Genomic DNA, 26781 nt, shown 5'->3' on the forward strand with positions numbered 1-26781 from the left:
ACAATTAATTTTGAATAATTATTGCTTTAAAAAAATACTGGTGTCTATCCTACATCTTTTGAGTGAGGGTTTCCAGGGGTAGGATCCAGGTGTCTGTGCTTTTTGAAAAGCTCCCCCAATGATTCTGATGCACAGGATGTTGAGAAGATTTCCAATACAGACTTCTTATCCAAAATTCCATGGTTTGCATATCAATTTGTATTTTTCATATTGATTTCATTTCACGCTCAAAAACACCATGAGGTAGGTAAGAAAAATGGACCTTGTTCAAATCTCTAGAGTGGATAAGGGACCTGAGTGGGTTTAAGGTAGAGGGGGACTGGGAGAAAGCTTGTGTTTCCCATATTCCCCGCAACTGCTGTTGAACAAGGTGACATCAACGCACAGGGAGCCGGTGGCTCCCAGGGTGGGATACCATGGACCAGGGTCTGCCTTTGCCAGCATATCCAGAGACAGACAGATTCTCAGCACTAATTCACTCTAATTCTCTGGGACATTGATCTTTAAGGTAGAATACCACCTTATTCATTGCAGTGGAGTCTGTTGCTAGCTAGTTCATGGAAGCATCAGTTGCTCTCCTTGGCACCTGTCTTGGCCTTCATGGAAGCCAGGTATCATGGAGAGCACGTCTGCCACCTGAAGGTTTACTGGACGAATCAGCGAGAGGCTTTCAGTTTTTGTGAACGGAATCCAATGCTGGGGTGAAGGATAAGTGAATGATCATCTCACATGAGAAGACCGCAAGTCGGTGCCTCCGGACTTGGGTCTTTTGTCGGCTCAACATCATCGTCCCCCGGGTGCTTTCTTCTCTCTGCTCAGCCATGGCGGGTATAGGGGTGATGGCCCCCCTCGGTCAGGAGAGGCCTGCAGCCATTGACGGCACCGAGTGTGGTGGGAAGATAAGGAGGAAGGGGCCGCTGCTCCAAGGGACGTCCCCAGAGGCTTCCCATTTGGTCCAATGGGCCAGGTTTGAGTCTCGCGGCTGTTCCAAAACTCATCACTGGCAGGAGGAGGGAGACCTCCACGATTGGCTTCATCCAGTCATGGTTACCGGTGGGGCTGGGAATCACCGGCTTCTTCCGGTCGAGAGTGGCCTCCTTCTGAGGTGGGGCTGCATGGGGAGGGTGTGCCCCTGAATAAAGTTGGGGGCTATACCATCAAGAAAGCGTTTTTTTTGGGGGGGGTCAGCTTGCTCATTGGGAGAACGTGGATTTGGAACAAGGAGGCTGGTGTTTTTGAGAACCAGGTCACCTGTGCCGTGAAGATGCCTGAGAACCAACTGCTGTCCCTCTGCAGAGCGCGCCTCCCGGAGGGTGAGCCCCGCACATGTGTCCGGCGGTCTCCACCGCTCGCTCTCCTCTCCCTGGTTGGTATGAAATGAAAACCCAGCAGCTCTTGCTGTTTGGCTCTGCACTCCAGGCTGACCACCCCGAGTTGGCTAATGCCTTTTTTATTCAGACGGTTGAGGTTTCTGCCGTCTTGACTTATCTCCTCGTCTACGGGAAGAAACCATGTCACCCTGAGTGGGCTTTGGTCCCCTGCCCTTTTAGCAGTGATTTGGGAACACCTTTCCGCCATAAGGTGGCTTCTGCAGATATCTGGCACTTCCATGAGGACGTCTTGATTGTTACTCAATTAGTTCTCAGAAAGCAACCTTATCTTCTTGTTGCAGGGGCTTCTTTTTATAGCCTGTGTGCACAGACTCCATCAGCTACCTCCCAGGGCTGTTTGAAGATGCTGTTCAGATCAGCACCGAGGGGGCACCTGGGCGGAGGTTGAATGTGGTACCTGGGCAATATGCTGGCATGGGGGTTGGTTTGGGCAAACACAAACATGACCGTGATGTGGTCGGGTGTCAATTCAGGTGGGAATACGGGTCATTGGTCGGTTGCCTCATCGATCTTCACAGGCTGCGCATTTTGCCTCATTGATTTTTCACTGCCGACTGAATCTTGTTCATCTTTCACTTAGAGATTGCTTCATTTCTTTTCAATTCATTTTTTTCTGGGCCTGTTTGACACTTTACCACATGGCATTATCCTTCCTTGTGGTGGATGCTGATCAGCCCTTTCCGGGGACAGTCTCTGACCTTTGCAAAGGCCTTTAGCCTCCCTGAGCCTCTATTTCCTCATCTGTTAAATAGAGGGATAATTCCTGCCCAGAGCATCTAGAAGTTGGGCAGGCAGGTGTGTATCTGGGAGAGTCGCTCCTGAGAGGTGGCGGCAAGATTGGCTCAGTCAGGGAACAGTGGCCTTGCTCCGACTTGGCCTTGGGGGAGGGATCTCCACGGGGGGGAGGGCCGTGAGGTCCTGCAGTCTCAGCTCTTGCCCAGACTTTGGGATTTCTCTAGCTAATCATGGCAGTTTCAGCCACATTGGCTCCCGAGGATGGGATGCATCTTCCTTAGAAGCTCAGCCCAAGAATGGATTTACAACTGCCCATTAATATCTAATAGCACAGTTGAGACAAGGCTGGACATTTTAACAGGACATTGCCTGGGGCCTGGGGGTCATAAAAGGAAAAGAAATAGAGTTACTGAAACAAGCCAATGTGCTTTCCAAGTTAGGGTTTATTTCACTTCGTTAGTAGATGAAGCCCCGGTTTAATACCTACTGTGCTACCATGACCACTGTCCTTTTTTGACTCCTGGCTAGACCTTAGAGACCCTCTAACATTTAGGCTTAAAGACTGAGGCCCAGAGAGGAATGGGCTTCCCCCTCTCCTGCTGGGAAGGTGTGTCATCAGTCAACCCACTGGGGGAGCCACCTGTTACCTGGGTGGCTGATGCCATGATGACACGCGGAGTGGAATAAGGTAGACACACAGGACAAGTCCTGTGTGATTCCACTTATATGAGGTGCCTGGAGTAGTCAGAGTCATAGAGACAGAAAGTAGAATGTTCATTGCCAGGGATCTAGGGGGAGAGAGGTTTGGGGAATTAGTGTTTAATGGGTACAGAGTTTCAGTTTGGGATGATGGAAAAGGTTTGGAGACGGACGGCAGCAATGGTTGCACAACAATATGAATATGCTTAATGGCACTGAACCCACAGTGATTGAAATGGTTATGTCCCTTTTAGGTAGAGTCTAAAGAATAATGCAATGAATTTATTTACAGAACAGAAATAGACTCACAGACAAACAAAATAGACTTATGGCTACCAAAGGGGAAGGGGGGGGCTGATAAATTAGGAGTTTGGGATTAGCAGATACCCACACTGTATATAAAATAGATAAACAGCAAGGACCTACTGTACAGCACGGGAAACTACACTTCGAAACTTATAATAAACCATGATGGAAAAGAAATATAAATACATACACATATATAACTTTGCTGTACACCTGAAACTAACACAACACTGCCAACCAACCATAGTTCAATTTTAAAAAGGACAGAATGGTTAACTTGGTACATTTTTATGTTTTGTAGCTTGTACCATATATTTTTTTAAAGTTAATATTAAAAAGCTTTGTTCTTAGTCTGCGTTCTTTTAACTTCAGTCTGATTTCTTTCAGCCCTTCACTGGTTTGCACAAGAGGGTGCCCAGGGTGCCGTTTATAACTTGTGTAACATGTATGACTGGAGCTGAATATCCCTTGCCATTTCCACTCTTTTAATGGTATTAATTTTGGCTATAAATTTATGAGGTTTACAAAGTAGTCCGCACTTCCCAGGCATTTGCAATTTCCCTTTAGTAAAACTGAAACTTTGATGTGCTAGTTTTTCTTTCACAAAAAAAAATAAGCGTAAAACGCTAGGTCCCTTAGGAAAATATTTTCATTGGCATCACCTTCTTCCAGCCGAGGTCCCTTGGTGCAGCCTCAAGCCAGGGCCCGGATGCCTCAGGGGCTTTCTTCAGGCTTAGGTTCAGATCTTAGCCTCCCTTCATATTAGGTATTGAGAACCAGTGGCTTATGTGGAAGGGAAGAAGACCATTAGCCCCTCTTGGAGCATTCACATGAGATGCTTGTTGCAGACCACATAGCTGGCTTCTGTGAAAGCTACTCCCTGCTCCCATTGCTTTCTGCCTCAGCCCAGCTGGCTGTGCACCCAGCCTTGACCCTTGCTGCCCCCACCTGAGCTCTTGACGTCTTTGCTCCCTGCCCTGTTCCTCCCTCCTCTTCCCATATCAGTAAAATGGCACCACCATCCATCCAGGTGCTCAAGCCAAACTCGGGGAGGTATTAGAAATTCTCCTCCCTGGCTCCACTCTTGTTTCCATATTCACCAGGAAGCCCTATTGGAGCAGTGAGGCCCCTGCTTTCACCCTCATCACCTGGTCCAGCCAGCATCACCCCACAAGGACTCTCTGCAGGTCTCCTGTTCCACCTACAAACAATTCTCCACCCAGAGCCAGACTGAGTTTGTCAGTGACAAACCTGACCATGTCACTTCCTTGCTTTAAACCTTTTCATGGCTTTCCATACTATTTAGCATGAAATTCCCATTCCATCCCATGGATTTGAATGTCCTCTGTCATCTGTCCCCTGCCTTTCCCTCGGACCCCATTGCTCACACACCTCTGCTCACCCCGTGCCTTCCGGCCACTCAGCCTTCTGCCTCTTCGTTGCCGAGTCTGCCCCCTCCTCAGAGTCTCTGCACTTACTCTGCCTTAGGCCTAGAATGCTCTTTCCCCACAGCATTGCAGAGCTGGCTCATCCTTGTCATTTGTTTAGGCCCCCTGCAAGCATCACCCCAGAGACACCTCCCCTGGACTCCAGCTAGGGAACACCCCGCCCCGCATCTACTCGGTAGTAAATGACTATCCTTCTTCTTCTTCTTTTTAAGGACTTACTCTATCTGAAAATAACTATTTCATTGTCTGTCTTCTCCCTGTGAAATGTAAGGTCTGGGACAAAAAAGATCTTTTTGTCTTATTCACTGTGCGCCCTTGAAACCTGGGTTCCTGGTATGAAGCAGAAGCTGAATAAGTGTTGCTTAGTGAACACAGGAATGACCTGGGTTACCCCCTCTGCTTGTTACTTGGCCCCTTATATCATTTCTTGGCCATCGAGAACTTGTCCAGTTGTGTCTTCCTTGGGTTGAAGGAAAGTGTCCTCTGTCACATGCAGGCTCTCAAGGCCTTTGGAGGTGATGACGGTGCAAAATAGTTAGTTTTTATACTCTAAAGGGCTAGGGGGATAGTTCCCATCGTGGCTCTGTGGAAACGAATCTGACTAGTAACCAGGAGCACACAGGTTCAATCCCTGGCCTCACTCAGTGGATTAAGGATCCACTGTTGCCGTGACCTCTGGTGTAGGTTGCAGAAGCGGCTTGGATCCCAAGTGGCTGTGGCTGTGGTGTAGGCTGGTGGCTGCAGCTCCAATTTACCCCCTAGCCTGGGAACCTCCATATGCCGTGGGTGTGGCCCTTAAAAAAAAAAAGACAATAAATAAATGGCTAGGGGGCCTTCCTCTCCTCCCAGTGAACCAGTATGCATTGGTCTTGGGGTCTTCTAGACTTTTCTCTCCTCCAGCTTTTGATGTATAATCTTCAGTGATGCATCTGATAGGTGGCCTTGTTTACTGGGAGGTGCTGGATCTGTCAGAGGATGAGTTGTGGACACATGAAGAGCAGAGCTTTGGGCAACTTACTGAAATTCTCTGAGTCTCGGTGTCCCCATCTGGATGATAACCATCATGGGTTGGGTGGGGGTGGAGATTAGTTTTGGAGTCTTGAGTGTTGATTGCATAGGAAGGAGCCTGTGGAAGGCAAGGTGTAACACACAGATGAGAGGTGGTGGCAGTGGAACTTCAGGCTGTGTAAGAGGAGGAAGCACCGGAGTTGGCAGGCGTTTTCCTCTCTGCGTGGAGCATTGCGTGTTTCCATCCACTGAGTGATGCACAGAGCAGACTCAGAAGAGCTGCCAAGTCTATGTCAGGGCCTCCTGGGTTGTACAGTGGATCCAACCCTCTGTCACATCTTGGGTCCATCTCCTAGACTCTTGTGCTCCCAGTGACACCACTTCTGGGAAGGTCCTGAAAGGAGGTGTCAGCAGCATCCAAAATAATTCCTTGGAGTTCCCATTATGGCTCAGTGGTAATGAACCAGTCTAGTATCCATGAGGACACGGTTCAATCCCTGGCCTTGCTCAGTGGGTTAAGGACCCGGTGTTGTCTTGAGCTATAGTGTAGATCGCAGATTGGGCTCGGATCTGGCATGGCTGTGGCTGTGGTGTAGGCCAGGAGCTGTAGCTCCCGATACGACCCCTAGCCTGGGAACCTCCATATGCCACAGGTGCAGCCCTGAAAAGCAAAGCAAAACAAAACAAAACGGCTCCTCCCTCTACCTGGCCTTGCTCCTGGCCCTGCACGACCATTCCCCTTCTGTGTTCTTGTCACTTGGAGAAGAAGGAGGGCACGACCAAGCCATGGGGAGCAATGGGAGGGACCCAGTCCCATCAGGAGTGCTGGCGAGAGGGCCGGCGTTGAGGTGGGGGCAGAGGTGGACTCATTGAGGACCACGCTGTGTGGCCCCTTTACAGTGATGGGCACCGGGGAAAATGGTCGTGGATGGTCATCACCATTCTGTGCCTCATTTGAGAACGGGTGGCAGGATGGGGGTTCAGACTTACCATGTCTTGCTCGTATGTTGCTGGTGTAAGTACAGAATAGAGCGAGGTCTCAGCAGAGTGGAGTGGAAGGGGCAGGGGCGACGGAGTTGGGAAATAGGCCTGTGTTAGTTAACTGAGAATCATTGCTGGAAACTTCAGTCTCCTTGGTCCTTTGATTCCAAGGCATGTGCCCAGCAGGTGGAAGAGGCAGGATGACAGGCTGGCACAGGTCCCCACTGCTAGGGACCCAAACACTTAAACACATGGGAATAAGAAGGAGGTGGGTTGAGAACCACCTCCTTAGGGAGAACGATGTATTATACTAGTGTTACTTGATCAATACTAAATATTTTTAAAATTCAGTGTTGTCATGGTGATGGAAGTTATTTCCAAACTTTAAGATATAACATACCCATGGAGTTCCCGTCGTGGCGCAGTGGTTAACGAATCCGACTAGGAACCATGAGGTTGCGGGTTCGATCCCTGGCCCCACTCAGTGGGTTAACGATCCGGCGTTGCTGTGAGCTGCGGTGTAGGTTGCAGACGCGGCTCGGATCCAGAGTTGCTGTGGCTCTGGCATAGGCCGGGGGCTGCAGCTCCGATTAGACCCCTAGCCTGGGAACCTCCATATGCCGTGGGAGCGGCCCAAGAAATAGCAAAAAGACAGAAAAAAAAAAAGATATAACATACCCTATTCTGCTACCCCCTTACATATTGCAGGTAATAGTGCCCAGACTTTGTTGCAGTCAATTCTGCACCTAATTTTTTTTGGCTGCACCCGCAGCATATGAATATTCCCAGTCCAGGGACTGAATCTACACCACAGCAGCAACCCAAGCCGCCGCAGTGACAATGCCTTATCCCGCTGCACCACAAGAGAACTCCCTGAACATTTTTTTTTTAAAGAGTGAATATAGCTCCATTCGGCTTCCGGCTGCAGGGGAGATTTCTGCCAAGATTTGCGACATGCAGCTGAAATATGTTTTGTATTTTATGAGCTTTGGCTCATCGTGGAATTAAATAGCACTAATTACATGAATATAGACCAGCAAGGGAGACAACTGTTCACTTCCTGATTTTCCTGGTAATTGAAAGAGAAAGGGAGGAGGTTGAAGGACAAGGGAGGGACTGGGGAGAGAGCCCTCCCACTAGACACTAGATGACATCCGAGGTGCTGTCACTGGGCCCAAATGTGCCCCACCTAGCCAGCTCCCTCACTGTTTGCTGTTTGATGGAATCACCGGCTTCCCTGCCTGAAGACTCTGTGGGCTGGAAGGTGGGAGGCTGGCTGCGGGAAGCAGGTCTGCTCTGATGCCAGTGATGGGGGCTGGGGGGTGCTATTTGGGGAGCAGAGTGGTATCTGGGGGAGATGCTGAGAGCAAGGACATGAGCCCAGTGGACTCCCAGCTGGGTCCCCCGGCACCCTGCACCTAGCAGCCCTTCCAAACCTATCGACTTTTTAATTTTTTTGTTAGAAAAGCGTAGTTAGAGATTTCTGGCAGACTAAAGAAGGAAATTGCCATTGCTTTTCAAATTTCTTCTCTCGCTAAAGATAGGCAATGAAATGGGCGAGATCCCCTCCTCGTGGGATGTCGCTTGAGCCCTCCAGTGGGTGGGGGAGCTTCAGGGATTGGGGGCCTCCTGCTGATTCTTCACTCAGCTATCTAAAGTCGGGGTCCTCCGAGGCTGCAAGCAGTGAGGGCCCCTCCTGGAAGGGTTCACTTGGCCCCTAGGATCTGACTCAGTGAATGGGTCAATGCCTGAGCTGACAAAGTGTGTCCTGCTCCCACAGTCCTTATCGAGGGAGAGAAAAAATAGGTCCCAGGAGTGTGCGGGAGGCTGGTTTCCCAGCAGAGGTCCCGCATTCTCTGGGGGCAGGCGGGGGGACTTGGCCGCACTGGGCTCTCCCAAGGCACCTCGCCATCTAGATTCTGGCCACCAAAAAGCCAATTTAAGCAAAGATGCAAAAAGACTCGAGCGAGAGACTTCAGCCCCAGCCTTTTGCTTCGCAGCGAACACCACCACTGGGCTGTGACCCGCACCGTTTCCTGGCTCTGCCGCAAAGGCCATTTGCGGCGCCCTCCCCACGTCCGCGACAGCCGGTATTCTGTGAAGCCCAGCTCGCTTCACTCTCGCTTCCCCCAGATTTAAGCCCAAGAAGAAACATGATGATTTCCCTTGACTCACCACCCTATTTCCAAAAACACCATTTTACAGACGGGGACACCGAAGCATCGAGGATGCAGGACCGTGGTCAGTGAGGGGGACCATTCCTGACTCTGAAGCATCCTCTGTGATTCAGAGAGAGGAGGCTCTTATGGGTGCCTTTGGCTGGGCTACCATGTCAGCCGCTATGAACTAAGAACTAAGACTATCCCGCCTCTTCACTCAGCCATGGCAGGAGAGAAGGGCCTTCAGAGAGAGGCGCTTGTTAGCATGAAAGCCACGTGATGCCAGGCTGGGTGTCCAGGGAGAGAAAGCGGTGAGGTTCAGGACACGGGGGGAGCAGGTGGCTGGGAGGGCAGCCGAGTGCCTCCCTTTTTTTTGCATTTTTCTTTTTAAATTCTTTATTAAAGTGTAGATGACCTACAGTGTTCCTTCCATTTCTGCTGTACGGCAAAGTGACCCAGTCACACATATATATACAATTTTTTTTTTATACCGTGGGTTAGTAAGGATCTGGCGTTGCTGTGGCTGTGGTGTAGGCTGGCAGCTGTAGCTCCGGTTGAAGTGCTAGCCTGGGAACCTCCATATGCCAGAGGTGTGGCCCTGAAAAGCAAAACCTTCTTTTTTGTCCATGAGCCTCCTTTCCAGATGAAGATCAGTCTGCAAAAGCAATCCTTCAACCCGCTTTGCCCCAGGCCATATGCCCGAGACAGGATTACATACGCTGCCAGCGTATGGTGGACCCCAGGCCCCTTCTCTGTGACTCGAATGTCCACCCAGGTCTTGGAGGAGCAAAATTGACAATGGATGTTCCATATGCCACAGCTTTGGTGTGTCTTGAGCACCTTCTCATGATTGTGCCTTTGTCTCTGTGCATCCAGAGGCCAGTGGGACCGTCAGGAGAAACTGGAGCCAGTCACCCGAGACAGGGCATTTCTCGTGGGCTGGGCCAAGGGCTGGGGTGGGAGAGAGTGACCACAGGGACGCCAGGTCATCCAAGGCGTCTGACCCTCAGTCCCCACTGAGGCCCGCCTGTTTCTTTAAATGAGACGCTGCTATTGAGAGTGCTGTGTTTTTAAAGCCTCACAGCCAGACTCGGAGTAAAGAGAGTCATTGCTTAGCGACTCCCCCGCCCGAGCACAGGCCTGGAATATAAAGGGCTGCCGCGCTGTAATAATGGCCTTCCATCTAGGGCTGCCTGGGCTAGAGCTCCCACTCGGCTCTGCCGGGAATGCCAGACTAGGCCAGGGAAAGGTGGTTCTGCACCCTGGGGGGCTCCCTCAAGGCCAAGGACGGGGAGGCCTGGGGGAGGGGAAACCATAGACGGGGGCCTCAGGGGTCCAGCGCAGACCTAATCTCTGAATGGGGAGGGCTGGCTGGCTCACCCTCCTGCAGAAGCTTCTTCCAGGCTGGTTGCAAAGGCTCTGTCCATGGTGATGGCATTCCCCGGCCCTCTAAATGGGGAAGTGAGGATTAAGAGCCCTGCGTAGCTGCACTTGGTGCTGAATTTCCCGGGGACTCGACTGGTTGCCTGGCGGCTGGACTCTGAGCTTGTGCCTGGCTCCCCGTGGCTCCCTCGTCCCCGTCCCCATCGTTTATGCCCTTCTCCAGCCCCTTTCCCTGACCACTGATGTCGCATTTCTCATTACTCGAAAGAACAGAAGCAGAGGGAAAGTAGAATGGAGGGATTGGCTCCTGGGCTGGTGACCTGGCCCGGCTGTGGCTGCCTCCTCGTCTTGTGCTGGGGTGTGGCCAGGCTCACCTTCTGCACTTGGGACTGGCCAAGGACAGCACTGTGACCTCCTCCTGGGAGGACACTTACTTCGACTTGATCTTTCCCCGAGTGCTTGTGGTGGATTGCACTACGACACCCACACCCCCGGGGACGTGTTCCTCTTATGAATGGGGCCCTCGTTTTGGAGACATCGGCCAGAAGGCGGAGTGGCAGCGCAGGGCAGGACCTGGCGGTGAAACCCACCGGGGGCTGCATGCCCCTCGTGGTTTCAGGAGGCAGGCACAGATGTTCCGTGTAAAGATAATTCTCCAGGAAAAGAAAGAAAACCACAATCCATGGCTCCTACTCCTGGAAACCCAGAGTTTAAAGTGAGAAATGCAGACAGGAAAAAAATACCGGTTACTGGCTGGGGATGTTCTGAATGCACAGATTACGGATTGGAGGAGGAATCTAAAAAAAGCCCTTTGTCCATTTTGCTGACTTGGATCAATGGCTGGCTGGTGTTTCTTGGATGAAACAGAAAGGAGACCCGTGCTGCGTGCCTGGTCTCCGCGTTGCCCTTAGCTGCTTCGAAAGGACCGCTGAGGAACATGAGGGTTTTTCTCCCCATCGATGCTGGCACGGCCACCTCCCATGTCTCTGGGTGACCTGCCGTCTGGCTTTGGGAACAAGGGGAGTACTGACACCTAAAGAGGACTTTTGCTGGGGTGTGCCTGATGTGGTATGAGGAACGGGGCCCCCAGGTGCCCAGCTCGGGTTGGAATCTGGTTCTGTACACAGCGTGCTGGCTGTGTCTCTGCTTCTGTTCGTTTTGGTGGTGGCGCTGCTGGTGCATGCAAGTCCCCCCTTTCAGAGCCTTGTTCCAGTGGTGGTTTATTTCTTGTCTGTCCTGGATGTCTCTGGTTGGTGGATAGGTCCCCACCGTCTTGCAGGGCCCCAGAACCCTCTTTGTCCAGCTGGTGAAAGAATCTGGAGAGAAAACACGTCTAGTTCCTACCTGCTTTGGTGTGGAAGGGACATCATCACACTTCTTCCCCCTTCACGGGCGTATGCAGAAGGCGCGTATTTCTGGCTCATGTACCTGGAAAGTGTAAGCATAGAGGTGGCCTCAGTGCATGTGATCTGGACATCTCTGTGATGTCACCAGGACCTGGGACTCAGCTCTGCGCTCCTAATACTTGGCTTCCTTTGCTTCAGGCCCCCGCCTCCGCCCATTATAAGACGGGGCCTGCGGTTCCTAAACCCAGCTCTCTTGAAGCCCATATCCAATGGAAATTCAGAGAACCCTTCTCTGAACCAGTCACTGCGTCTTGCCCCTGCCCTGTGCTGATTGGTTTGGGTCTGGGTCATGTGCCCTCCCTTGATCCAGGGATGGAGCCAATTTCCCCAGAAGCTTTTGGGCTGAGAGGGGGTGAAGGGGTGGATCCCCAGAGGATAAATAAATGGTACCACAAACAACAGGTGTCTACTCTCTCTAACTATGTCTTTCAATTTTAAAAAACCCTGACTGTTAAGGTTCTCCAGAGAAACAGAAACAACATCACACACACTTACACGCACACACACACACACACATATATATATGGATGTGTATACATACCAGAGAAATATATACATATAATATATATAAGTATACATATAAGAAAATTTATATGTGTATACACACACATACACATATATAACAGAAACATGGGGAGAGAGAGAGAGAGCTAGAGAAACAGATTTATTCTAAGGAATTAGGTCATGCAATTATGGAGGCCCCAAGTCCAAAATCAGCAGGGCAGGTCCGCAGACTGGAAACTCAGAGGAGAGCCCGTGTCATAGTTTTCAGTCCAAAGGCATCTGCTGCAGAATTCACTCTCCAGGAGGCCAGGCTTTTGTTGTGTTGAGTTTTCCACTGATTACATGGCCTCACACTTACCTTATCGGGGGGGTGGGGGGGAAGAGTCTGCTTCACTTGAAGTCCTCCCCTGATCTAAATGTTAATCTCCTCCCAAAACACTCCCACAGAAACGTCCAGAATAATGTTTGAGCACAGAGCTGGGCACCGTGCAGGGAGTGTGATGGCACTGTACCATCACACTGACTGACAGTAAGAAGTGTGTCAGGCATACAAATATGTGGCTGAAACAAAAGCCTCCCTAAAGTCTCCTCCTTCCTACATAGTCTTATTTTTCTCTTCTATTTTATTTCATTAAAAAAAAAAAAAAAAAGCACATGGGGAGTTCCTGTCGTGGCTTAATGGTAACAAACCTGACTAATACCCATAAGGATGTGGGTTCGATCCCTGGCCTTGCTCCCTGGGGTAAGGATCCGGCGTTGCCGTGAGCTGTGGTGTAGTTTCAGACACGGCTTGGATCCCTTTTTGCTGGGGCTGTGGTGTAGGCTGGCAGCTGTAGCTTCGGCTTGACCCCTAGCTTGGGAACCTCCTATGCCATGGGTGCGGCCCTAAAAAGACAAAAAAAAAAAAAAAAAAAAAAGCACATGGGACCGACCTGCTCAGTTGGTTTATAGACTCATGATGGGCTGTGACTTGTCTTTTGAAGCATCATTTTCTGGATGTTCTGTTATCCCCTAGCACAGGTCCTCAGAAGCAGGTGTCTGTGCAGAGGGCCAGGGAAGGTACCGGTGCCTGAAGAGGGTCCCGAAGAGATTTCCAAGTCCCACCGTGAGTGAGGGGGACCCTAGCCAGGACCTGTACCTGCTCATGCCTCCATAGAGGACGTAGACTTACAAACACCTCTCCTCCCTGAAAGGGTGCCGGGCGCTGTACAGTCAGAGCGAGGTGATGCACATGAAAACACTCTGTCAAGGCTAAAGTCGCTTTGTGAGGTAGCTGCTATTTTAAACTCCTCTGTACTAACTTTCTTCTCTGCCACTCAGCAATCTGAGAGGATGATGCTATTTCTTGAAAATTAGTGTGAGCTCTTCACCGCTCGCCACGTCAAACAAAGCCTCAATTTCTTTCATCGAAATGATGATCAGCTTCTAAAAATGAGTCCCATCTCCCCGGAGACGACTGTGAATTAAAATTTGATTTCCAAGAAGGGGAAACGGCAGTGTGTTTGGGTGTGATTCAGAGCCTTTCAGTTCTGTTTTCTGGCCCCTGTCCCACCCGAGCTCGTTCAGGGAGTCCTTCAGGGCCCTCTCGGGGTGACTCCGTCACATTACTTGTCCTGAAGAGTCAGAGGTGGGTGGAAGGCTACCTGCAATGCGTGGTTTTAAAACCGGCTAAAAGATGGCCCCAGAGAGAAATGGGGGCTGGGGCCTGGAATAGCGATGAGGGTTTCCCAGTTTGAGGCCTCACTTATGAGGATTGATATCCTGGAGCAGAAACCACTGGGCAAGTCCAGCTTGGCCAGGACCGAACAGCCTCAGGCAGCCCTGGGGGCAGCATGAGCAACTTGCCCACCCGTGGGTCTGGGGTGGGAGGGCTGCAGTTGGCTCACCCCCGTGGTGCCCCGTGGGGTCCCTGGAAAGGCAAGCCAGAGCCCACACCCTTGCTAGTTCCCCTTTCCTTCCATTTCTCTGAGATGTTTTCTAATCAGTCCCTTTCGTGGTTTGTAAAATGAGAGACTGCTTATTCCTATCACACGTTATTGTTTTCTACAGGCTCCCGCCTCTCCAGGCGAGGTAATTTCACCGTCCCCAGATGAGGGTGACAAGTGTTTGAGATGCATAACTGTGTCTCATTTCAGTGCCTAATAGAAGACAGAGGATGAGCCCTGCCACCTTTCTGCTCAGTAAATTTATAATTACAGACTTCCTCGTCTCGCTTCTTGCAGACAAGAGAGCCATTGATGGGCTTGTGGGTCCCGTGAGTGTGTACAGTAAGACAGGGGTGTGGCAGGCACACTTTCCTGGTCCTCGAAAGCAGGTTCTAATCCAAGGCCTGCGGGAAGTTCCTCCCAAGCGTCGGTGGCTGAGACCTGACTTGCACCTGCCTGTCTGGAATGAGGATGACCAGACCTGCTGAAATCGGGTGCTTGGCCTCGATGTTCTGAGAGCTGAGTCAGCCAGCAGAACATCTGATCCCCAAGGAGTAGGTGCCTCCAGACGAAGGCCAGGGAGCCGATGCTGAAGTCCAGGTAAAGGCAGAGGCTGAGCCTCAGGTGGACCGGAAGTCCTGAGATTTGAGCCTACTCCCACCCTCGCTTTGAACTCACCGTGTGACCGCCTGCAAGTCATTTAACTTCTGTGATCACAGCTCCTTGTCTCTAAAATCAGGGATTGGGAATCGTCGAAATGGATCGTCTCTTTCAGATCGAAAACTTCTAGATTCTTCTCTGATATTTAGATGTGCATGCACAGGCAATTCACGATGAACCGACCTGAGCCCTCTTAGGGCTACCAGAGATGGTGCCATCACGTGCCTTTCTATCCTAATCCTTTTGATCTTATGTCAGTCTTGTCAACCACAGCATCTCTTTTTTCCCAACTCTCATTTAAGAGGCGCTTACTCTGGGCTAGGAGAGGACCTGTGCCGGGCACTTTTCCATCAGGAATGCTCTTAGGGGTAAATAGTTATATTCACCTGATGAGCATTCCCTGCCAGGTTGTGCCCTGGGGGGTCCCAGGGGCTCTGCTTTCCTCCTATGGAGCTGATGGTGGTACCGCTGGGCGCTGTCCTGGGATTTCTGTGTGTGAGGATTTACCAGGATTAAAACGGGCTCCCAAGGGCTCTGGAATGTGTGTGAAAGAGGGCGAGTTTTGCAGCGATGCGAGTCTGGGTTTCTGCCACTTAGGAGCCATAAGCTCTTGCAGAGCTGGTTTCCTCACCTGAAAAGCAGGTCAAACCCTCCCGACCCCAGCGAATAGCAGTCTGATGAGTGAGTAATGGCTCTGGGGCCTGGGGTACAGTAAACGGTGCACAGACACTGCTGCCCCTCGTCCTTGTCTCCAGCCCCTCTTCCTGCCAGTCAGAAAAGAGTTTTTGAGACTCCACTCCGTGGCCAGGTGTGGGTCTACACCATAAGCACGGAGCCCCAGGCCTTGGTTCTAAAGTCAGTTCTTTCGGCAAAGGCTGATTTCACAGGAGCACAGAGGCTCCTCTCTGGGAGTGGGGACTGAACTCTCCTCCTTGAAGTTTCTGCCTTCAGTACCATGCACTTTATTTTATTTTATTATTTTATTTTATTTTATTTATTTATTTAATTTTTTTTGTCTTTTCAGGGCTGCGCCCACGGCATATGGAGGTTCCTAGGCTAGGGGTTCAATGGGAGCTGCAGCTGCCGGCCTACCCCACAGCTGCTGGCCTACACCACAGCTCATGGCAATGCTGGATTCTTAACCCACTGAGTGAGGCCAGGAATCAAACCCGTGTCTTCATGGATTCTAGTCAGGTTCATTACCGCTGAGCTACGACGGGAACTCCAGCACAGCGTATTTTAATTTCAGTCTCCCAGGGACGTCCTGACAAGGTCCTGGCTCCCTTCTGGCCCCGTCTCCTCCTGACCCTCAGGAGCCGTGCCCTCTGGACTGACTCCTCCGGGCCTGCACCCTGGTTGAAACGGCCTTGCTGTGGCTCCGTGGACCCCTCCCACTGAGGCCCTTCCCTTCCAGCCCTGCATGTCCTCTCAAAGTCATGGCTCACCCCAAATGCCCTCAGCTCCCCAAGGCCTCCGCAGCCCTCTCCTTGCCCCTTCACCCCAGGGTAGAGGTCAGCTGTCCTTGCCTGAGCTCCCAAAGTCTCTCATGTAACATTTCCCCATCCGAGTGACTGGCTTCTGACGGGGTGTCTGCCCCCGACTCGGGGTTCTTGGAGGGCCTGGTCCAGCCTGAGCCATCCTTGGATCCTGTTTGGAGTGTCCCCTGAGCATATGTTGGCCACGAGGGGGAAGAGATGACGGCTCTCGATTGAGAGGACCGCTGCAGTCATGGGCACGCTGTCTGCCGGAGTTTCTCTCCTCTGATGTTTTCTTAGGAAGACCTGGGGTTTCCCCTGGGACTTGAGCCAGCAGTGTTGAGTCTCTGCTCGGCTTTCTTCTTTTTTTTTTTTTTTTTTTGTCTTTTTTGTTGTTGTTGTTGTTGTTGGTATTTCTTGGGCCGCTCCTGAGGCATATGGAGGTTCCCAGGCTAGGGGTTGAATCAGAGCTGTAGCCACCAGCCTACGCCAGAGCCACAGCAACGCGGGATCCGAGCTGCGTCTGGAACCTACACCACAGCTCACGGCAACGCCGGATCATTAACCCACTGAGCAAGGGCAGGGACCGAACCCGCAACCTCATGGTTCCTAGTCAGATTCGTTAACCACTGCGCCACGACGGGAACTCCCGGCTTTCTTCTTTCCTCTTGGTTTCCGTCTAACCTGGCCTGCTCCCTGCTTGGGGCGGTGGGGGTGGGGTTTTGTGGCTCAGCCATCCACCCCTTCCAGGCACCTCGTTTCTGAATTGCTCAGTGGGAAACGAGGGCAACCCCACAGAACTGAGATGCCCCCCAAGAAGACATAGGCCATTCCTGCCCAGATTTCTCCCGAACTGCAAGAAATACGAAACCGTCGTCTGGAAACACACCCAGAAAAGCAGCTTGAATAGAAATGAATGAGACCATTAGGATGGAAAGCTATTTTGTGCCATGGGGAGTTATTTATTTATTTACTTGACCACTTCTGAAAGCATTTGTTTTCTGCCTTTAATGAAAACCTCTTCGAGGAGGCCTCGCAGCCAAGATCTGCCTCATTAAAGTGACGTCAGGCCTCAGAGCCGGGCAGGGTACCCAGAGGACCTGGCCGCTGGCCGCGTGTGAAGGGATCCAGGATGCGGGTTGTTAATTTGGCCTCATGCACCGTCCGGCAGAGGGGAGGTGCCAAGGAGGAATTTCCTCTGCAATTGGTGCAGACCCGGGGTGCTGGGGCTGTAGCGGATGCTGCCCCCCTCAACCCCCGAGACAGGGTTGTTTGAACTAGTCTGCTGTGTATAAACAGTCACCAGTGGGCGTCCCCGTCGTCTCTGCCTGGCTGGGGTAAACTGAGATGGTTTAGCGGTCTGGCGTGAGAGCCTGTCATGGACTTGGACGGCTCTAGTTCAAGTCCTTCCCTATGGCTTTTCTCTGTGCAACTTGGACAACTCCCCTCAATGTCAAGGTGGATATGCCAATAATCCTGACTTCCTAGAAGGCAGCTAGTTAGGGCCCCAGCAGGAAATGTCGCACATGCAAATTGGGCCATTTGCACAAAGGTTAAGGGAGAGGCTCTTGAGACCAGGTCAGCCTCCTCAGAGGCAGGGCAGTGTTTGGGTAGGAACACTAAGGCTCTGTTACCCCCCAGGACCCAAGGAGGCAGGCAGGAGGTGCGTCAAAGAAGATGGGGGTGGGAGGCCCTCTACATGCAGCCCACAGGGGCCGCCCTCCTCCTACCGCCAGCCTTCTGCTGATTCTCCACTGGCTGCTCCTAACAGGCTCAGAGGCAGGAGCCCACAGACATACAGCCCATCCAGGTCAGCCTTCTGGGCCCAGAGAGGGGCAGAGGGCGCATCTGGAGGGGCAGATGGAAGATCCCCAGCACTGAAGAGTTTGTTCAGGTGAAATGAGGGTCTCTGGAAGGTGCTGGACGGCGGCTGAACAAAGGCAGGCATTCTGCGGTCATTGGCTGTTTACCGTCATCACGGCTGTTACCGTTGTGGCTACTGTTGCTGGTATTGTTATTAGTTGCTATTACCAGGCGCCCTCCTGCGGCTGCTGCCACCCAGCTCGGCCTGATCCACCCTGCCCCCGCCCCCTCACTGGGGAGCGGGTCCCTTGGCCCGGTTTCCCCCAGTGTCGTTCTGTTTCCTTGTGTGCAGCGTGCTTTGAGGGCCCAACCTGCCTAGCTAGGGGGTGAAACTAAGCCTCTGCCGTTGTTGTCACCCCAGGTCACCTCTTTCCTTTCTCCCGTAGAGAGCCTGCACTCCTCCCGGGACACTCTGTGCCTGTGCCAAGTGCCACCGTGCCCCAAGGCCACGTCTCTGAAATGAAAGCCATGCCTTGGAACTGGACTTGCCTGCTGTCCCATCTTCTGATGCTGGGAATGGGCTCCTCCACTCTGCTGCCCCGGCAGCCGCCCCCGCTGCCCCAGAAGCGGTCTTTTGTCACGTTCCGCGGGGAGCCCGCCGAGAGCTTCAACCACTTGGTGGTGGACGAGAGGACAGGGCACATTTACGTGGGGGCCGTCAACCGGATCTATAAGCTCTCCAGCGACCTGAAGGTCCTGGTGACCCACCAGACAGGGCCGGACGAGGACAACCCCAAGTGCTACCCGCCCCGCATTGTCCAGACGTGCAACGAGCCCCTGACGACCACCAACAATGTCAACAAGATGCTCCTCATTGACTACAAGGAGAACAGGCTGATCGCGTGTGGCAGCCTGTATCAGGGCATCTGCAAGCTCCTGAGGCTGGAGGACCTGTTCAAGCTGGGGGAGCCCTTCCACAAGAAGGAGCACTACCTGTCGGGGGTCAACGAGAGTGGCTCCGTCTTTGGGGTGATCGTCTCCTACAGCAACCTGGACGACAAGCTCTTCATTGCCACGGCCGTGGACGGGAAGCCCGAGTACTTCCCCACCATCTCCAGCCGGAAGCTGACCAAGAACTCCGAGGCGGACGGCATGTTCGCGTACGTCTTCCACGATGAGTTTGTGGCCTCGATGATCAAGATCCCGTCCGACACCTTCACCGTCATCCCCGACTTCGATATCTACTACGTCTACGGCTTCAGCAGCGGCAACTTTGTCTACTTTTTGACCCTGCAGCCCGAGATGGTGTCTCCCCCCGGCTCCACCACCAAGGAGCAGGTGTATACGTCCAAGCTCGTGAGGCTTTGCAAGGAGGACACGGCCTTCAACTCGTACGTGGAGGTGCCCATCGGCTGCGAGCGCGGCGGGGTGGAGTACCGCCTGCTGCAGGCCGCCTACCTGTCCAAAGCCGGGGCCGTGCTGGCCCAGACCCTCGGCGTCCGCCCAGAGGACGACCTCCTCTTCACCGTCTTCTCCAAAGGCCAGAAGCGGAAAATGAAATCCCTGGACGAGTCGGCCCTGTGCATCTTCATCCTGAAGCAGATCAACGACCGCATCAAGGAGCGGCTGCAGTCCTGCTACCGGGGCGAGGGCACGCTGGACCTGGCCTGGCTCAAGGTGAAGGACATTCCCTGCAGCAGCGCGGTGAGTCCGGGGCGGGCGGGCCTGGGGCCGGGGCCGGGGGGTGGGGGGGTGGGGGATGGGGCAGGGTGCAGGCCTCACCCGTGGCCGCCATGGGGTGTGAATCAGCCCTTCTGGTTTGCAGATGAGATAAGAATATCCCACCTCTGGGGTCTTGCTGGATTCAGATCATCATGAGCTCAAGCCCACTGTGATTATGGCCCGGAGCCTGTCAGAGTCAGAGCGGGAGCCAGGGGTCGATTGCCTGTGTGCACTTTTCTCTATTCTGATGGGCTCACGGGCTGGAAGAGGAGGGGCTGGAATAGGCGGGCATTGGGTGCCATAGATGCTGCGGGCACCAGGCCTTGTTCAAGCTGCATTGTCATGGGCTGAGGTGTGAGACGGGTCCCCACCTTCTTACTGACCATGCCTGCAAATCACTTTCCTGGGAGCTTAGAGTAAACCCACTACTGAGAATAACGAGGAAAATCATTCCATATTTAGGGTAGACGAAAAGCTTTAGGAAAGGTATGTTTTTAACCTCTTGTGTATCTTTACGGAATGGCAAAAGAAGATCAAAAGTAGTCGGGTGAGAGTCCAGTGAATATAGAGGGGAAAATAGAGCTTGCTTAGAAAACTGTATTTATAAAGCATCTTCTGTGTGTACAGTTCCATGGGAGAGACGTGTCACAGTGTCCAGACGCAGCTGAGTGCTGGGTGACAGAAGGGCTGGAAAGAGCCGGAGGAAGGGGTGGAGGAAGGGTTGGTTTAGGAGACTTGCCCAGGGGGCCTGAGGGACAGAGTGGACCTCGGGCTGCTGGGCGACCGCAGGTGGCCCGGGTGACCCAGCCTCAGTCACTTGTGACCCATCATGAAAAGCATCTGCCTTTCTGTGGCTTGACTTCTGTTCATCTTTACGGTGTTTTTTCTTCTGGATCATTCTTCACGTGACTTGGAAGGTCGAGCTGTTGGCATCTTCTATGGCCTATGTCACTCTCCTTTCCCTTTTTCTTTGTTGTTGTCCTTTTGAAAAATTATGAGCCTTGGTTGAGGAAATCTATCCGTTCATCTTAATGTAGGGAGAAGAAAGGACACTTTAGGCATCAGGTAGCAATTTGCATTTGCATGGATGTGATTCTTGACTCCTAGTCAAACCTCGGAGGAATGCCATGGTAGGAGAATGTATTTGGATTGATCTAAGAGATGCAAGTTGCCCTCCACCAAGTGTGGCTGGCTGCCAAGCGGAGCTCAGAGGGCACTGGTACCCCAGCCCCACCCCTGCCCCCAGCATGTGAGGAGGCCATTCCTCAGGGCATTGGGATTTGGGGTGCGGGCAAGGGAGAGGGAGGAGAAAGGAGGAACTCACTTGTGACCCAGAGTTTGTCTTTGGCGCCCTGGCATTTTGGTTCAGGCTGTTTTTTAGTGACGAGTTTTCCAGGTCCCTGGGCTGAAACTAAAAGATGCCATTTCTTCTTGGAGGTTCTGAAAAGCTCAAAGACCCTAGTGTCACAAAAGAAATGGGAGAGGCACCATGGGCCAAAGAAGGAAATGACACATTTTGCCATGTTGCCAGGCCAGAGAATTGAGGGGATGCGCCTGTATCTGATGAGCCCGGGCAGGTGGCATTTTGGGAAGCTTTGGTTTGGGGAGTAGATGATCCACTCAAGAGAATCTATGAGACAGGTTGATGAACTTGGGGGGCGGTGGACTGCTCCCACATGGAGACCATGAATGACAGGCCACATGCCATGCTGTGGGGTGTATGTTACACTCAGATGCAAGTCTCTGGGGAAGTGCCCCGAGAGTGTCAGCGTGGAGAAGGCGCCCAGAGATGCCCGGTCTGCACCCTCATTCTGAGACTCAGCAATGTGAATGAGTTGCCCTAGGTCATGTACCTTGTGCATGAATGGCAGAGACCACATTTAAGGAGAACCTTCTTTCTTGCTTCTCATCACCTCACTTGCACACAGATACACACACACACACACACACACACACACACGCGCGCGCGCGCGCGCACGCGTGCGCACACACATACACACCTGCACACATGCATGTGCACGTGCACGAGAAATACCCCCAGAAGCATGCACATATGCACCCTATGTTAGAATAACAAGTTTCTGCTTCGTGTGCACTAAGCTTCTAGTTCTTTTGAGATCAGAGGGGTTGGCTATTCTTTTCTGCAGAAAACTTGCTCCAATCCTGTCTCTTGCGGCAATGCTTTGGGGAGTAAAATCAGCTGCAGCAATCAGCCTGGCTACCCATGAGCAAGTGCTTGTCCCGCCCTTGCTCCTGCCACAACGCAGAGAGCAAAGTTCATCGAGGGCGTCTGGAGGGCTGCAGGTCCTAACATGCACCTGGTGGCCTTGGACGGAACAGAGGGGAGCAGCTTCGCAAGACAGGCTCACGCCGGACTGGGAGTCAAGAAGCCAGATACGAAGTTTTTGATTTTTTCTTTGGGCTTTAATTAGCCCTTTCACATTAGAGGCAAGTTTGGAGTTGAGAGCAGAAAGGAGGAGGCCAGAACCCCTGCACAGGGCTGGGGCTGTCTCCCCAGCCAGTCGAAAAGGCCACACCGGCTTTTAAAGCACAGCATCGGTTTCCTTTGATTCAGCCGACACTCGAGTTACTTCGCTCCAGGGCTCAGCGATGGTTCTTTTGGCCTCAGCTCAGACCACACATGATTCACACACCGTCAGCCAGGCCGGGCTCCTGAGTGGCTCCTCGCAGACACGGTGTTTGCAAACCCAGCCTTTCCTCCACTCATTCATTCACAAGGCCATTGCATCCTTCTCCTTCTTACCTGGAGGCGGGGAGGGATGAGATAAAATCTAGAGTTGTTTTTGCCCCTGAGTCCAGGATTCCCTTGAAGCCTGGAAAGGGGAACCGGATCTCAGATGAGCTCTGTCCTGTGGCGTTTCAGCTGCAGGAAAGCGGAGGAGGGAAGCTAAGGCCCAGGAGGCTGACTTTAGGACTTATTTTTGGTAGAGTAGGGGGTCCCTGGTGGGTTTTGTCATAGTTACAACTAAAGCGCTTGACTGGTGGTTCCTTTTTAATTGAGATATAATTGACACGTAACATCGTGTTAGCTTGAGGTGTACAGCATAACGATTCCATAGTTGTTTCTATTGCAAAATGATCACCACAAGAGTCTAGTTAATATCCATCACCAGATATGGTTACACATTTTTTTCTTGTAAAAACTTATAAGAGCTACTCTTAGCAACTTTCAGATATGCAGTGCAGTATTATTACCTATAGCGCCATGCTGTACACTACATCCTGGGGACTTATAAGCAGAAGTTTGTACTTTTTGACGAGTGACTCATTTTTATGGTCCTCTTGTCCTAATACCCTAGGCTAGAATACTCATCCCATGGTGCTCTTCAGGCTATTCTGGTCTCTTCTATTTCTTTTCTTTTTTTTTTTTTTTTTTTTTGTCTTTTTAGGGCCTCACCTGTGGCATATGGAGGTTCCCAGGCTAGGGGTCTAATCTGAGCTGTAGCTGCCATCCTACGCCACAGCCACAGCAACGCCAGATCCGAGCTGCATCTGTGACCTACACCACAGCTCATGTGCAACGCTGGATCCTTAACCTGCTGAGCGAGGCCAGGGATCAAACCCGCAACCTCATGGTTCCTGGTCGGATTCGTTTCCGCTGCACCATGATGGAAACTCCATCCCTTCCATTTCCTGGGACCCTCATTCCTTCTCTGAACTCGTGCCTCCAGGACTCAGAGCAAGGAGCAGTATGAGCTCTGAGGCCCCAACCCCTCACTAGGTCCTAGCTGTGTTCGGCTGTGTTCAGAGAAGATGGGGTGGGGCAGGCCTGTCATCCACGCTGGCATCGGTGGAGCCAAGTGGTGGCCCACAGCCTGGTGACCACGTGGAGGGAGAGGCGTTGGACCGGGAAGCTGGAGCCTTGATCTGCAGGCCCAGGGGGCACCCTGTTGTGTTCATTCCAGAAGAATCAGGGAAGGCTGGCTGAGCCAGGTCAGAGATGAGGGCCAGCCAGCCAGGAGTGGCTTTCTCACAGGAGTGTGTCCCTGTGAGCACCAGTGCATGTTGCAAATGCAGATCCCCCAATGGTCACTGGGTACAGAGGCGGGGGAAGCAGCTTGGGTGTTTGCTGGTGCTGGGGGTGATCAGCAGGAGGTGGAAGCAGCTTCTGCCTTTGCCTTCTGGGCCATTCTTCCTTGTGTCCTGCTTATTCTCAGCCTGGATGGACAGAGGTATATCCAAGTATAAATGGGCTGGCATCTGAAGATTGCCCTAAGGACCTCAGGAGGACCTGGGCAGAAGGAGGTTCCTAGGGGGATCAGCCAGGGCTCCTCCCAGTGGGTCTTAGGATTTGGGGGACCATAGGCCAACCCAAGGCCCCTGGCTGAGGAGCATCCAGAGTTGGTTAAGGGTAATGGTGTAATGTCTCTGGTTCTGCTGCTCAGCACTGAGATGGTCTCATTCTTTGGTCCCTTTGAAGGCAACTGCCTGGGCTCCCTAGACTCTCTCTCTGCAGAGTAGTAACAACTGGGATGAGAAGGTTATAGCCTGAGGCTCTTGCTATGTGCCATGGCCCTGAGCAGGCCAAGGTGACAGCTCCCAGCCCCGCTCCCAGCCCCCTGGAATGGGACAGCCAGGCTGGAGAGTGTGCTGCCGAGGGCCAAGGCTCCTGTGTTCTACGTGGGCCCAGTGGCCCGGCATCCCGGAGCCCCCCAGGCACGGCTCTCTCTACCTACTCAACCTTTCTTGAGCCTTCCGGGGTAACCTCACAGAACACTAGCCCTTCTAAGCCTCCAAATGAATGGATGAAACATTTAGGAGGCCCTGGGCCATGTACTCTCTCCTGGTCGATGCCAAGAATCCTGAAATGACATCAGTCTCCAGGAGCCTAGGAGTCTGGAGAGCAAAGCACTCAAACAGGTCATTACTGTGCGATGGGAACAATGGCTGTGGTCATGACACGGACCATCCCTCACACCACTTCAATCTTCCCTAAGTTTGGACTCAACTGGACACAGGAGTCAGGCAGACTCGGCTTTAGTGCTGAGAAGGCTGGGTGGGGTAAAAATCAGCTTCTTCATCTTCCCCTCTAGGCGTGAACTTAGAGTGACCTTCCGACAGCACACGGAGGTCACAGACCTTGTATCCAGAACGGCGACCTCGCACCTGCCCAGTCTCCGCAGCGGGAGCAGAGCGCGGTGCTCTCAGGGCTGTGCCTGATAATCTCGCCGTAAGGGTCCCGCGGTGCCTGACGGTTTCCAAAGGGCTTCACCACTGCCCCTCTTCCCTCAGCTGTACCGTTGGATAGTAGAAAAGGCAGGCGTCCTGTCTCGTGGAGGAAGCAGAGGACCAGAAGAGTCAAGTGCTTCACTGAAGGTCATGTCCTTGGTAGACTAGAACCTTCCATACAGCCTAATTCTCAGCTCAGCGCTTTCCTCACTGGTGTCTCTCAGGGGTGCAGTAGTGGCGCCGGGCTGGGACGATTCATGGTGCAGGGTCCGCCGGGCATTTCAGGGATTGACGCTGCTGGGTCCTAGAGCACTGAGTTCCCACAGGGCTCCCCAGTCACGGAAGGAACTAGAAAAGCCCTCCCGTTTCCAGAAGCCCCGATGGAGGGCTGTGGCCAGACCAGGTGCCTGTCTAACTTCAGGGCTTCCTCGCCAGCCCTGCTCAGCCCCACAAGGTTCCGAGAGGCCCAGGGGACCGAGCTTTTTGTTTCACTTCCTGTCCAGCAGCAGGGGTGGGAAGGGAGAAGCCCTTTCCTATGTGCTGTCGCTTGTCCAGCTCTCCAGCAGGGCAGCCCCGGGAGGGGCAGGGTCACCCCCTGGACTCGGGCTGGCCTCCCATCCCGGCCTGGATGGTCCCTCCGTTTCGTCTGGCGCCTGGGATCCTGAAACTCCACCGGAGTGCGTATCCGGAACGGCCGGGCAGCCTCCGCGGCCCCGGTGCTGGTTTCTGCCCGTCTGTGCGGGGTGTTTTCTTTCCCTGTCGGCAGGAAGTGCGGCTCTGACTAGGTGGGTGTATCCTGTTGTTGATGGCACGAGGCAAGCTTTTCTTTCTGCTCAGCCGCAGTCCTCCCTCAGACCCGGAATGCCTCCGCTTTCCTGCTCCCGTCCCCCCTTTCTCAGTTCACTGCATTTCACACCCCCCCCAGGGTCCGCACTCACCCCGTATACCACTCTCAGGTCCCAGTGACAGCACACGCATCACAAATCTCCTCCCACATCAGCCCGAGCCCTCACCCCCCACAGCCCCTGCGCCACTCCAGACTTGTGGTTTAGCGCTGGGGGGGCTGCCATATCACAACCCCGCTCTTTCCAGATTCAAATTTCCCTCCTCCCCAGGCTTCTGTTCCGGGGATTCAGGTGAAAGTCACCTCCTTTTTGGCCAGCAGAATTTGCAATGAGAGTTGCATCCCAGCCCAGTACTCTTGGTGCTTTGGGGTCCAGGATGGTGGCTGAGCCCTGGGTGGGGTGATGGGCCTGGCGAGAGGAAGGGGCTTGAGGCTGGCCTCCTAGGCTCAGCATGACCTCCCTGGATGCCACCTTGGAGCCCCTCAGGCCAACAGGGAGGGTGACAGGACCCAGGAGTCACATCTGCAGACTCTTAACCTGGACGACTGCCACAACCTCAGGTAGGGCTTCCCAAGTGGGAGATTAGGATGTGGGCTGGCGATGCCGAGTCCCAACACAGAGATACCGACTTCAAGAAGGCCCGCACGTGGAGTTCCCATTGTGGCTCAGAAAGTTAAGAACTTGACTGGTATCCCTGGGATGTGGATTTGATCCCTGGTCTTGCTCAGTGGGTTAAGGATCTGGCGATCTGGCGTTGCCATGAGCTGTGGTGTAGGTCGCAGACATGGCTCGGATGAGGCATTGCTGTGGCTGTGGTGTAGGCCCGCAGCTACAGCTCCGATTTGACTCCTAGCCTGGGAACCTCCATATGCTGTGGGTACGGCCCTAAAAAGAAAAAAAAAAAAAAGGAAGAAAGAAATCCCACAGGTATTTCTTGCCTGCACCCCTGTACACACCCTCCTGTGCACACTGCTCACGCATGCTCTCTGCCCTGGATGTCTCACCCACCTTCTGATGGTATCCAGTGCCCCTCATTTCTGTCACACTCTCTTCTGTGTTTCACTCTCTCACTCACACTCCCACTCTGTGCACGGTCATCCCTTGGGCTCCCTGTGTCTCCCTCTTACTGTGATTCATCCTC

The 26781-nt window shown here is 52.9% G+C and overlaps 1 protein-coding gene across 4 annotated transcripts in view; it reads left to right on the forward strand.

Moving 5' to 3' along the window:
• The window catches only part of PLXNA4 (plexin A4), a 628886-nt gene that overhangs the window by 216470 nt on the left and 385635 nt on the right, over positions 1 to 26781 (forward strand). For all 4 annotated transcript variants that reach the window (XM_085005420.1, XM_085005418.1, XM_021078937.2 and 1 more), the window contains one exon: positions 18330 to 19587. In XM_085005420.1, the coding sequence (XP_084861546.1) occupies positions 18403 to 19587 (1185 nt within the window). In that variant the 5' untranslated portion in view covers positions 18330 to 18402. The remainder of the gene's footprint in view (positions 1 to 18329; positions 19588 to 26781) is intronic.

Source organism: Sus scrofa, chromosome 18 (genome assembly GCF_054392235.1).
Source record: "Sus scrofa isolate SSC_HxYL_T2T_F1_AM1 chromosome 18, Sscrofa_HxYL_maternal_Yorkshire_Landrace_v2.0, whole genome shotgun sequence".
Taxonomy (NCBI): domain Eukaryota; kingdom Metazoa; phylum Chordata; class Mammalia; order Artiodactyla; family Suidae; genus Sus; species Sus scrofa.